The following is a 13028-nucleotide window of genomic DNA, read 5'->3' as shown; positions in this document are numbered from 1 at the left end:
TACATGCAAAATGGTTAAACAAGTTGTCATAATATTATGTCATAATGCATTTTAATACATTTCAATTAGACTTTTTTTTCTAAATCTGTCCTGAATTGGTAAATTTCACGCAGGTATATCTTGACTTTTTTTCTAATGAAGGTGCATCTCAAAGGAGATTGTCCTATGTTCATGTGTATACACATTTGTTTTCTTTGTGCTACGCAATGCAGTGTTTTCCTGTCACTAAAAGCGTAAATCCGAAATCTCTTGCACTCAATCTCCCACATAAGATCTAACCAACAATTTACAATTAAAACTGTAACAAAAATCTAAATTGTAAGCAAAGCTGTAGCCAAAGTTTACATCAGAACACCTCTTCAGGGTACACTGTTATATTGACAACATGACTAAACAATTTGACTCTTATCCACACACAATTTTTAATTTTATAAAGGATATCGTCATGATCACCAGCGATCTAGCCTATGCAGATTGCTGGAGAATTACAAATATGCTACTTTAATGAACTACAACTCCCATCATGTGCCTCAGACACACCAGTTCCTGATTCCCCCTGATTACACACATACAGCTGGAAGCTCATGATGGACTAATCAGATGGACCATATAAACAGCACACACGCAGACTTTGCATCTGTCTTTTTCGCCCCGTTTACACCTGATTAACATGGGGCTTCAGCGTCAACGCTTGACCGAGGGCGTGTCTGAAGTTGGGGCTGACGCGATCGTCATAGCAGCCAGTGAAATTAGTCTGCAATCGGCTACTGTCTGAGCTGGTGTATTTGCATACAGCGATCTGATTGACTGATGCTTCCGTTGATGCTTGAAAAATTGACAATATCCCAACTTCTGAAGCGAGCAGCGCCACTGAAGCCGACGGACCCACAATTCAGTTCGGCAACGACTGACATCACCCATTCAAAGGGAGTGGGAAGCATTGATGCACCGTGTGAATGGGCCTTTACACTGCCAGTTAAATGTGACCCTATTCTGATTTTTGCTCATATGTAACACAGATGAGATCCATTCTATGACCATGTAAACACGAAAAAAAATGCATGCTTTTGGATATTCAGTGACCGATTTCAGTCCTCCTTTATATGTGGAAATAAATCAGAAAAAAATTGGATATGTGACAATGTGATTATCATTTAGACAGGCAGATCGAATTTATTAAGGCATTCCGTTTTGTACGTCATTAAACTTGTGGTCCTCAGATGGAGCGATGATCAGTATGTGGCTCCCATTGATAGCCCCAGCGCACTGTGCCTGACGTCCAAACCCCAGCGGATTTTGAAACCTCATATGACACACGACTTGACAGAACTCGCTCACTATTAGACACACCGATGTGCTGCTTATGCCAAAAGTTCGATAGCCCGCACCTGTTGCTTTCCACCAGAGCGCAACCCCGACGCACATCTCCAAAGGCATGGCCCGACCAAATGATGTGTCATTGTAGGACAGGTATGTAGACAAGCTTTGACACAGCATATCAAATATTGGTTTGCTCATCCTAAAATTTCGGACCCACTGCTCCTCATTAAAGTCCGCCACGATTTGCTCCCACCAGACCTGAGACTTCTCTCGTACCAACAAATTGAACGGTGGACACCATTTATAAACCATAGGCGCAAACTGCGATGACGTCCCTCCTCCTCCGCCTCAAAATCATTTTAAGTTGGGCGATCTTCGCATATTTCGCAGAGCTAAAAGCACGACAATTTCTCCCATCGTGGCTAGTGTGGCGCAGATGCTAAATTGTATGGCAACTGTAAATCGGATATGGGTCACAATTAAAAGAATGTGTAAAGGACAGGCAAAAAAATCAGATATAGGCAACAAATTGGAATCAAACAAAGACCTGACAGTGTTAATGTGACCTTTGAGTCTTGTTCCCCTGTTACATTTCTAAGCGTTTTCCTTGCCTTGTCCTTATGTAGTTTTTGATCCTTGCTTTGCTCATTGTCTTATGTTGTCTTGCTGCCTGTCCCGACCATTCACCTGGTTTGCTGACTACGCTTTTGGATTACCCTCGTGTTACTCTTTGTTTCTGTTTCACCATTTCCTTCCTGACTATTCTCTTAATAAATCTGCATGTGGATCCTCATCTCTGTTGTCTCATACCCTTAAGCTACAGATATTTAGGATTCAAGGATATTTATTTTTTATTTTTGAGAGATCAACTAAAGGTTTTGAGCAAGAGACTGGATATTTTGTATTTAATCCATGGTGGTTTACTATTTGTTTGAGTTGTTTTAGAAATGCTCCTACTGTTTTTCAAATTTCGAGGATGATTCGATAAATTTGTCTAAGCGACTGAGAAAAACTATAATACCAGTTTCATTTTTAAAGATAATACTGGTGTCTGTAGACTTTGTGCTATGTTTGAATGTGTTTTTGTTGTGTGAAAATGATATTTTGGGATGAATCTTTAGTTGCATTTATACCTCATTGATTCTGTATGTTTTATAACATGGGTGCTTTTTTCATGTACCTGCAGAGTTTAGCTTCAACCCAGATAATTTATTCATTCATTAATTTTTCTTCGGCTTAGTCTCTATTTCAGAGGTCGCCACAGCGGAATGAACCGTCAACTATTCTAGCATATGTTTTACGCAGCGAATGCCCTTCCAGTTGCAACCCAGTAGTGGGAAACACCCATACACTCTCATACACTGCAGCCAATTTAGTTAATCCAATTCCCCTATAGCGCATGTGAACTGTTGGGGAAACCGGAGCACCCGGAGGAAACCCACGCCAACACAGGGAAAACATGCAAACTCCACAGAAAAATGCCAACTGGCCCTGCCGGGGCTCGAACCAGTGACCTTCTTGTTGTGAGGCGACACTGCTACCCACTGCGCCACCATGATGCCTGCTGGCAACAATTCACTTGTATATTTTTTCCTACTATGTAAGTCAATAGTGACTAGATTCTATTAATTAGATTCTATTCTTTAAAATAGCCACCCAACCCCAATCAAACACAACTAAATCAACTAAGTAGGATCTGAAGGAGCACGTGGTCCTTAAGTAAGGTGTGTTTGATGAAGGTGCCGCTGAGCTCTGCAGGAAAGGAAAATCTCCAGGAACAGGTTTGGCCACTCCTGCTTGATAATACTCAGGGTTTAATAATCTATGCAAAATCATGCAAATAATCTGCATATATCAATTTGTCGTGTTAAGAAAAAAATGCATTTCTTTTACAAAAACGGAAAAAGTTTGCAAGATATTCGATATATTTGCTATATAATTGTTTACATAATATATATAATCCTGCTGTTTTATTACTCACCTTTCACTTGTCAAAAACCTGTTTGAGTGTCTTCTGTTGACATTTGTCGGCAGCCATTCATTCATTCATTTTCTTTATTTCGGCTTAGTCCCTTTATTAATCAGGGGTCGCCACAGGGGAATGAACCGCCAACTTATCCACCATATGTTTTACAATGCCCTTCCAGCTTCATTCCAACACTGGGAAACACCCATACACTCTTGCATTCACACTCATATGGCCAATTTAGCTGATTCAATTCACCTATACCGAATGTCTTTGGACTGTGGGGGAAACCGGAGCACCCGGAGGAAACCCACACCAACACAGGGAGAACATGCAAACTCCACACAGAAATGCCAACTGACCCAGCGGGGGCTTGAACCAGCAACCTTCTTGCTGTGAGGCAATCATGCTATCCACTGCACCACTGTGACGCCTGCTGGCAACCATTCACTTACCTTTTATTTTTTCCTACTATGTAAGTCAATAGTGACTAGTTTCTAACATATTTCAAAATATATTCTTTTGTGTTCAACAGAAGAAAGAAACTCATAAAAGTTTGGAACCACTTGACAGAGAATGAGTAGTAAGTAAAGTTTAATTTTCAGGGTAAACTATCCCCTTAAATACATTCAGTTTATTTTCATATTTCATTTCATCCCAATCCATACACATTTTTGCCACTTTTTTACATTCTCAATATTGTACAAATTTATCATAAATTGATTTTTCATACTTTAGCAAAAACAATCAAACATCAGATGTTGTCTTTGAAATATTGGGAAAAAATAGCTTGAAAATCTGTTGCTTTTTAAAGCGATTAGTTGACTTTACCTAAACTTAGTAAGAAACACCTTTCCTTAGTAAATAAACTACGGTCATAATTATAAAAACCTAAACACTTTCAAACTACAATGTTTTAACCAAGTTTTTAAAGTAAAATCAACTTGTTGCTTTGAAGGCAATAATTTACTCACTTTTTAAACTAACTAATCCCTTTTTAAAGTGTTAAGTAAAAATGTTATAAAGTAAAAAATAAATCGCTTTATAACCAATGGGTTTACTCACAAAAAAAGTCAACTAATCGCTTTAAAACCAATGGGTTACTTTGTTTTTTAAAATAAAAGTCCACTAATTGTTTTAAAACCAATGGGTTTACTTTGTTTTTAAAATAGACATCAACTAATCAATTTAAAACCAATGGGTTTACTCAGTTTTCAAAATAAAAGTCCACTAATTGTTTTAAAACCAATGGGTTTGCTCAGTTTTTAAAATAGACATCAACTAATCAATTTAAAACCAATGGGTTTACTTTGTTTTTTAAAATAAAAGTCCACTAATCACTTTAAAACCAATAGGTTTACTTTGTTTTTTAAAATAGAAGTCCACTAATTGTTTAAAAACCAATGGGTTTACTCAGTTTTTTAAATAAAAGTCCACTAATTGCTTTAAAACCAATGGGTTTACTCAGTTTTTTAAATAAAAGTCCACTAATTGCTTTAAAACCAATGGGTTTACTCAGTTTTTTAAATAAAAGTCCACTAATCGCTTTAAAACCAATGGGTTTACTCAGTTTTTAAAATAGACGTCAACTAATCACTTTAAGACCAATGGGTTTACTCAGTTTTTAAAATAAAAGTCCACTAATTGTTTTAAAACCAATGGGTTTACTCGGTTTTTAAAATAAAAGTCAACTATTTGCTTTAAAACCAATAAGTTTACTCGGTTTTTAAAATAAAAGTCCACTAATTCTTTTAAAACCAATGGGTTTAATCTTACTTCTTTTTTTCGTTTACTCAATTTTTTATACATTAGCAAAAACAATCAAACATCAGATGTTGTCTTTGAAATATTTGGAAAAAATAGCTTGAAAACCTGTTGCTTTTTAAAGTGATTAGTTGACTTTACCTAAAATTAGTAAGAAACACCTTTCCTTAGTAAATAAACTACGGTCAAAATTATAAAAACCTGAACACTTTCAAACTACAATGGTTTTAATCAAGTTTTTAAAGTAAAATCAACTTGTTGCTTTGAAGGCAATAATTTACTCACTTTTTAAACTAGCTAATCGCTTTTTAAAGTGTACAGCAACCGCATTTGTTTTAACTTAAAAAAGTAAGAAAGACCCATTCCTTAATATTATTAAGCAAATAAACAATGTTATAATTATAAAAGTGAAATTAAGTCTCCTTAACAGTTTCCAATTACGTAAAGTCAGCTTGTCGCTTTAAAGGCATTAAGTTTATACACTTTTTTAAAGTAACTATTCGTTTTTTACACTGTACGTCTACCTATTTTTCCAAATGGCGAGCAATATCAAAACAAGGTCTGCGATATACAATCCCAAATTCACATAAGTCAGGACTGTGACCATGTTCAGGTCATGAAGGCGATGGTCGTGGTTTTTAGAGTCTCTTTTATGTTGTTTATATCCGATGGCGGGCCAGATAATGGCTGCAGATACGTACAGAACTACAGCTATAATGTCCAACACCAGCTCCAGCTTACTGAGATCACAGCATCGCAGCAGATCCACACACTTCTGCAGGTGAGACGGCATCACCACTACTGTTGGAGGAAAACACACCACGTACACCACAATGCACCAGATCAGACCTGGAGGCCGAAATTGGTTTTCGACTCCTCTGAAGTAATTGTATATTCCAGTGAAAATAAGACAGGCCACAAACGCCTGGCTGAAGCGCAGGATGCCTTGAACGTTGGATAGATAACCAGCAGGACATTTGAGTTTTAGCATCACAGCATTGACCGTGTACGCAATAAACGCTAGGATGGCAGCGATGGTGCAGATGATGTCAACAATGCATGTGGCACAAACAAAAACAATGCAATAGATGAGACATGCAGACAGCAGCATGACAGAGCACAGGAGGGTCAGTCCACAGGAGAGATCGTCCCACGTGTGTTTCAGCACAAACAGCTCGATCAGTTTATCCAGCAAACACTTCTCGATCACCAAGATCACCACAGCCATGATGAGTGCAAATGCCCACACGAATTCACACCAGATACCGTATGGGCTGTACATGGGGCCTCGAAACATGGGGATGACCAGGGCCAACGCGCAGAAGATGATCTCTAAGATGCGGAGCCCATGAAACAGACTCAGTCCACACAGAGACATCGTGCACTGTATGATGCTGAAGTGTGTGTGACTGAGTGTGCACAGGTGGCCGGATCATTAAAATGGCATGATTTACATTTAATCTGCCAATAAAGTATTTGCACACATGATAATATTGCTCTCTCTCTCTGTGTGTGTGTGTGGCTTCTAAGGGTGCAACAAAACAGACTTCTCATTATTCAGTCGATTTTCAGTTTTAGATCACAGTTTCTACGGGGCACCAGAGATGTGATGTACCTCAATAAAGGTACAAATCCTGTCACTGAGGTGGTACCTTTTCAAAAGGTACATATTAATATCAAAAAAGTACAAATGTGTACCTCATACCTTTAAGATGCAATATTATAAACCAAATGTACAAAATGGTACCTTTAAACGTACTATAGTACATTTAGGGTTCACTTTTGTATTTTTGAGGTACACATTTGTACTTTTTGTTTTACCTGTTGTTGTTTTTTTTTTAATCATAATAGACTACACTGTAAAAAAGTGATTACTTTTACAAATCAAAAAACCCCTTTGAAAAAGCTTTATAACCAATTTACTCACTTTTCAAAAATAAAAGTCCACTAATCGCTTTAAAACCAATGGGTTTACTCAGTTTTTAAAATAAAAGTCCACTAATCACTCTAAAACCAATGGGTTTACTCAGTTCTTAAAATAAGTGTCAACTAATCACTCTAAAACCAATGGGTTTACTCATTTTTTTAAATAAAAGTCCACTAATCACTCTAAAACCAATGGGTTTACTCATTTTTTTTAAATAAAAGTCTAATAACTGTTTTTAAACCAATGGGTTTACTCAGTTTTTAAAATAAAAGTCCACTAATCACTCTAAAACCAATGGGTTTACTCAGTTCTTAAAATAAGTGTCAACTAATCACTCTAAAACCAATGGGTTTACTCATTTTTTTAAATAAAAGTCCACTAATCACTCTAAAACCAATGGGTTTACTCATTTTTTTTAAATAAAAGTCTAATAACTGTTTTTAAACCAATGGGTTTACTCAGTTTTTAAAATAAAAGTCAACTAATCACTCTAAAACCAATGGGTTTACTCAGTTCTTAAAATAAGTGTCAACTAATCATTTTAAAACCAATGGGTTTACTCCGTTTTTTTAAATAAAAGTTAACTAATTGCTTTAAAACCAATGGTTTACTCAGTTTTAAAATAAAAGTCCACTAATCGCTTTAAAACCAATGGGTTTACTCATTTTTTAAAATAAAAGTCCACTAATCGCTTTAAAACCAATGGGTTTACTCAGTTTTAAAATAAAAGTCCACTAATCGCTTTAAAACCAATGGGTTTACTCATTTTTTAAAATAAAAGTCCACTAATCGCTTTAAAACCAATGGGTTTACTCATTTTTTAAAATAAAAGTCCACTAATCGCTTTAAAACCAATGGGTTTACTCAATTTTTAAAATAAAAGTCAACTAATCACTCTAAAACCAATGGGTTTACTCAGTTTTTAAAATAAGTGTCAACTAATCACTCTAAAACCAATGGGTTTACTCAGTTTTTAAAATAAAAGTCCACTAATCGCTTTAAAACCAATGGGTTTACTCAGTTCTTAAAATAAGTGTCAACTATTCACTCTAAAACCAATGGGTTTACTCAGTTTTTAAAATAAAAGTCCACTAATCGCTTTAAAACCAATGGGTTTACTCAGTTCTTAAAATAAGTGTCAACTATTCACTCTAAAATCAATGGGTTTACTCATTTTTTAAAATAAAAGTCCACTAATCGCTTTAAAACCAATGGGTTTACTCAATTTTTAAAATAAAAGTCCACTAATCGCTTTAAAACCAATGGGTTTACTCAGTCCTGAAATAAAAGTCAACTAATCACTCTAAAACCAATGGGTTTACTCAGTCCTGAAATAAAAGTCAACTAATCACTCTAAAACCAATGGGTTTACTCAATTTTTAAAATAAGTGTCAACTAATCGCTTTAAAACCAATGGGTTTACTCAGTCCTTAAAATAAAAGTCCACTAATTGCTTAACGCCAATTGGTTTACTCAGTTTTTTTTCTAGAATTAATACATTTGTACATGATATAATACTGTATACATGATATACATAACTTATGTATATACTGCACATTTTAATACTCCAGGACATAGCTAATACACCTAACAACTAAAATGACAACAACACAAATGTTAAATAAATCATTTATTGTGAAAAATCAAGCATTTTATGACAGCAAAAATCAAATATAAAAACTACTTCCAGAACCTGACTATAGAAACAACAACGAACATGAGAGCATCTTGAAATACACTACAAAAACATGTAACAGCATCAAAAATGTATAGTTTAACCCTTATAAAAGAAATTCTCCACATAGAAATGAATAAATAAATTGATTCTTTAACACCACCCCTGCAAAACCCCCTTTAGAAACTTTAGTGTGTATTGTGTACTGAGTGGTTAAGTGTTAAGAGCGTCTGAATCCGCAGATACCGCAGCAGGTGAACACCAAATCAATGACGTACAGACCCAGGTTAACGTAAGTCATGAACGTGACCACAAACTGGATGCTCCATATGCAGCTGTTCCCAGGACAGTCTTTAGGCCGCGGGTTTCCTCTGAAGCTGTAGATCGGCCACAGGATTGCTGCAGAAATGTAAAGCAGAACTGAAATGATCAAGAAGAGCATGGTGAAACGATCAATGCTGAACGGCAGGCAGTTTTTTATCTTGGTCAAGATGTTGGTGATTATAACCAGCAGAGTCAAAGGCAAGGGAACCGCATAGGCTACAATACACCAGATTAAAGCAGGTTTACCAGTGTAACCGATCAATGAAATGAGGATAACACAAGCAACAAAGGCTTCAAGTATCTTTAAGAAGCCTGGAAGTGCGGCTACATACGTCGCAGATCTTGACGAATCACATTTGTCCTTAAACGTCTCCACCGAGTAAAGCACACAACACACTGCTGACAGAATAGAGACCATCCAACCCCAAATGCACTTCCGGCATATGTAGAAATTGGCGATCATGACCGTGCAGGAAAAGTTGCAGAGCGCCGCCATCATGGCCATCCCGGTCGTAAAGTCGTCCCAGTCCATGCAAAACACCAGGATCAGCTTGTGTATGAGGAACATCTCTATTATTGTGATCAGCAGCGTGATGATCGGACACAAACCCCAGATTACCATGCTGTAGATCCAGTAGGTGTGCATCGGGTGACCCCAGATGTAGCCCACCACAAACGTGACCCCGCACATTACGATCTGCGCCATGTGCAGGAAGCTACGCGAGCTCGTCAGGGTGGACAACGAGAATTTTGGCTTCTCCATCTCAAGGTGAAGTCGGCGGTATGGTGGAGTGGTGTGTAGTGGCTCTTCCAGAGGCGTTATGGAAAACAAATGCTGTAAAAGGAAGATAAAAGTGTGTATGCAAAAGACACCGCAACCGTCTCATCACTCGCAACGCTCCACCTCATCATTATCAGTCATAATGAACACTTCATATAATGCTATAATCCGACAACATGTCTACAGTGCATTCATATATCATTTCCAAGCAGCTTCATTATGATAAATGAGTGCTCTGTAAAAATGTTGAGAAATTAAGGTCACTTATTACAGTTTTTCTCAGTGGCTTTGGTGCATTTCTCTCAACACTATTTACATTTGCACAACAGTTCATGCATTTCTCTAAATAATTAGTACAAACTGCAAAACCTGCTTGATAACCTGCAAAAGTGTGTCACTTGCTCAAAATGGAGAGCTCATTCCTCAAAAGCAAGTATTGATGTCAATGAAAGTGTCAGTGTCATCAAGATGAAATGTCAATGTCAATTTTATTTCTATAGCACTATTTAACACAACCAGAGGTTGACCAATGTGCTGCACAGTACAAATCAAAACAGATAAAAACAAATGTATATATAAAATTATTGCTAAAACAGACACTTTTCACTGATAAAATGCCAAATCAAAGAGATAAGTTTTTTTATGCTACCAACACTGTATTTGAATGGTTCTGAGGTTGGGGTTATGGATTAGATAGATATTACAGCTTCATATCACACTACACCACATTAAAATTTACACTGGTAGCAAAATCTGATGGGTAGCATTGCGTCATCAAAAGTTGCTACCTACTTTTTGAATGAAAGGTAGGACAATCTGACAAGGTAGAACACCGGAGCAAACCCACGCCAACATGGGGAGAACATGCAAACTCCACACAGAAATGCCAACTGACCCAGCCAGGACTCAAACCAGCGACCTTCTTGCTGTAAGGCGATCCCACTGCTAACCACTGAGCTCCCGTGCCACTCATAATGCTTTTTTCTTCTTCTAAATATCTATATAAATACATGTTTTGAAGAAAATCAGATATTATAAACAGAAATCCTAAATGTGTTTCATGCAGTATATAAATATACGCCTTCTGGCGCAAAAATAACAACGAGCAAGAGCAGATCAGAGCTCTCACATTAGCAAGAAGCATCCCTTGCTGTTAGATAATCATTTAAATAATGAACACACTATCATCAGTATCTATTCAAAGATGTTCTTCCAGGTAAAGCTGTATGGCATTGTGGAGAATGTGCTCATGAGGGTTATTTATTTATTAAAGGAGCAATGGCGGGGGGAAGTCCAGGTTGAATATTGAATTTCAATTTAATATCAACTTACAAATGAATTTCGACACCATAATATGATACTGTCAAGCAAATAACAAAGTTACAGTCAAATATAATCAACTGTCGTGAAATATTTGACTATCATCTCCCTCGATTTCATTGTCTTTTACAGCTGTCGTTTTTTATTTGACTAACATTTTTAACCTAGCAGCTATAGTCCTACAGTGTGAACCATATCTGTTAATGAACCGTTTCCACATTTTGTGATTGACAAGTGTTTTCTGTTTATTTGCGGTTGTGAATTGCATTATGGGATGTTGATCTCTGCTCTGTCCACTTCTGATGTTGAAAATTCAACTCTACAGTTTAACAAAGTGACATTCATTGACATTTTAGTAGTTTGAGATAATATAACGTGTAAGAAATAATAATATATAGAGAAATAAGTGTGTGAAATAACTGAAAATGTACTGGCAGTTTATTACAAGGTTTTTGTAGCGTAATATACAACACCAACTTATATACAATATAGCACTGCAAACCAGTGGTGTAGTCCTAAAAAAAAAGCAGTGTACTATTACCCACCCAATCCAAATTTTAAAAGTTGACAAATAAACAACTAAAGTATATATATATATATATATATATATATATATATATATATATATATATATATATATATATATACACTGTAAAAAATCCAACTTACAAATTGTTAACTCAGTTTAAAATTGTAAGTTAGGTGGACTTATTTTTGAGTTATGAGTTGAATTTACTCATAAAAATGATTTAACTGCATGTTTGGAGCTGTTTGTTCAATGAAAGTAAAAAATTCAGTTGAGGAGACTTTAAATTTTGATTTTTGATTGGCACAACTTCAACCACTAAAGCTTAATAAACTCAACATTTCTTTGCAGCCGGTTGCTTTAAAATTTTAAGTTAACTCAACTTTTTATTTTTTACTTTTTTATTTTATATATATATATATATATATATATATATATATATATATATATATATATATATATATGTATATATTTATTTATTTATTTATTTATTTATTTATTTATTTATTTATTTTCAAATCTAGAAAACAGAAGCAAAGCACACTTCATCAAAAACCCAAATACTAGCCTATACTCAAGTACATTATGAATGGAATGGAAATAATGGAAATGAATGGCTGAATGGAAATATAGGAGGGCTAAAGCGACTGCTGTTTTATAATTTTACTTGAACGTTTCAGCGAGACATCATTCAGCTGGTTTGTTGTGATCTTCGAAAAACTCTTGAAATGTTCTCACAGCTGCTGCGGTCGTCAGAGGGCGGGGAATGATGCAAATTAAACAAAAATGCACCAATTGCAACCAATTAAGATGAGAGTTAAAAAAACATTTGGTATACAGTTAAAGAAGACGCGAACACACATAAATTAGGGAAGGTTTATCACCAAAACAAGTGAGTATACCGAGGGTATGATCCTCAGAAGTTGTAATACCCAAACAGCTTGTGGAAAAAAGTAGGCATACTGAGTCTACGTGCGTATAGCAAGGACTACACCACTGCTGCAAACTATTAAACATATTCATAAAAGTCACTTTTTCCAACAAGTTGAAGAAAGATCAAGCTGAAATAAATAGGAAAAAATAAAAAGATCAATCACATAATATGGGAAACTGCTAATTTAAAGATATTTGTACACTGTGATGTCTATTTTGGCCTCAAATCTGCATGAAAAGCATCTTTAGATGTTTGCAGCCATACATATAATCGAACTTGCGCGATGGTTTCAGTGTGTTATATGTATCATAAATATATCATTGGCCATTGAACATGAGTAAACAGATATTCAAGCGGAGCTGCTTTCCTTTTGTCCTCATCATTAGTCATGCATTATCATCATGCATAATACATGCTGAATTAAATCACGAGGATGAACTGCTTGTGAACCACATCTATATTTTAGTCTAAAAATTAAAAACTAATTTTCA

The 13028-nt window shown here is 35.9% G+C and overlaps 3 protein-coding genes across 3 annotated transcripts in view; 1 reads left to right on the top strand and 2 right to left on the bottom strand.

Moving 5' to 3' along the window:
- Positions 1-2362, top strand: part of mss51 (MSS51 mitochondrial translational activator) — a 12018-nt gene extending 9656 nt beyond the window's left edge. Inside the window, exon 6 of the mRNA XM_056450924.1 lies at positions 1-2362. This exon is cut by the window's left edge and continues 491 nt beyond it. The gene's annotated coding sequence lies outside the window, so the exon portion shown is untranslated.
- A 3052-nt stretch (positions 2363-5414) lies between these two features.
- On the bottom strand, positions 5415-6428 carry LOC130218733 (myeloid-associated differentiation marker-like protein 2). Its single transcript, XM_056450981.1, has one exon. The coding sequence runs from the start codon at positions 6426-6428 to the stop codon at positions 5571-5573; it is 858 nt and encodes a 285-aa protein (XP_056306956.1). The 3' UTR covers positions 5415-5570.
- Positions 6429-8676: 2248 nt separating this feature from the next.
- LOC130218798 (myeloid-associated differentiation marker-like protein 2) lies at positions 8677-9782 on the bottom strand. Its single transcript, XM_056451087.1, has one exon. The coding sequence runs from the start codon at positions 9737-9739 to the stop codon at positions 8873-8875; it is 867 nt and encodes a 288-aa protein (XP_056307062.1). The 5' UTR covers positions 9740-9782; the 3' UTR covers positions 8677-8872.
- Positions 9783-13028: the final 3246 nt, after the last annotated feature.

The sequence above is a fragment of the Danio aesculapii genome, chromosome 24 (genome assembly GCF_903798145.1).
Source record: "Danio aesculapii chromosome 24, fDanAes4.1, whole genome shotgun sequence".
NCBI classification, from domain to species: domain Eukaryota; kingdom Metazoa; phylum Chordata; class Actinopteri; order Cypriniformes; family Danionidae; genus Danio; species Danio aesculapii.
This window is presented reverse-complemented; position numbering and strand designations above follow the sequence as displayed.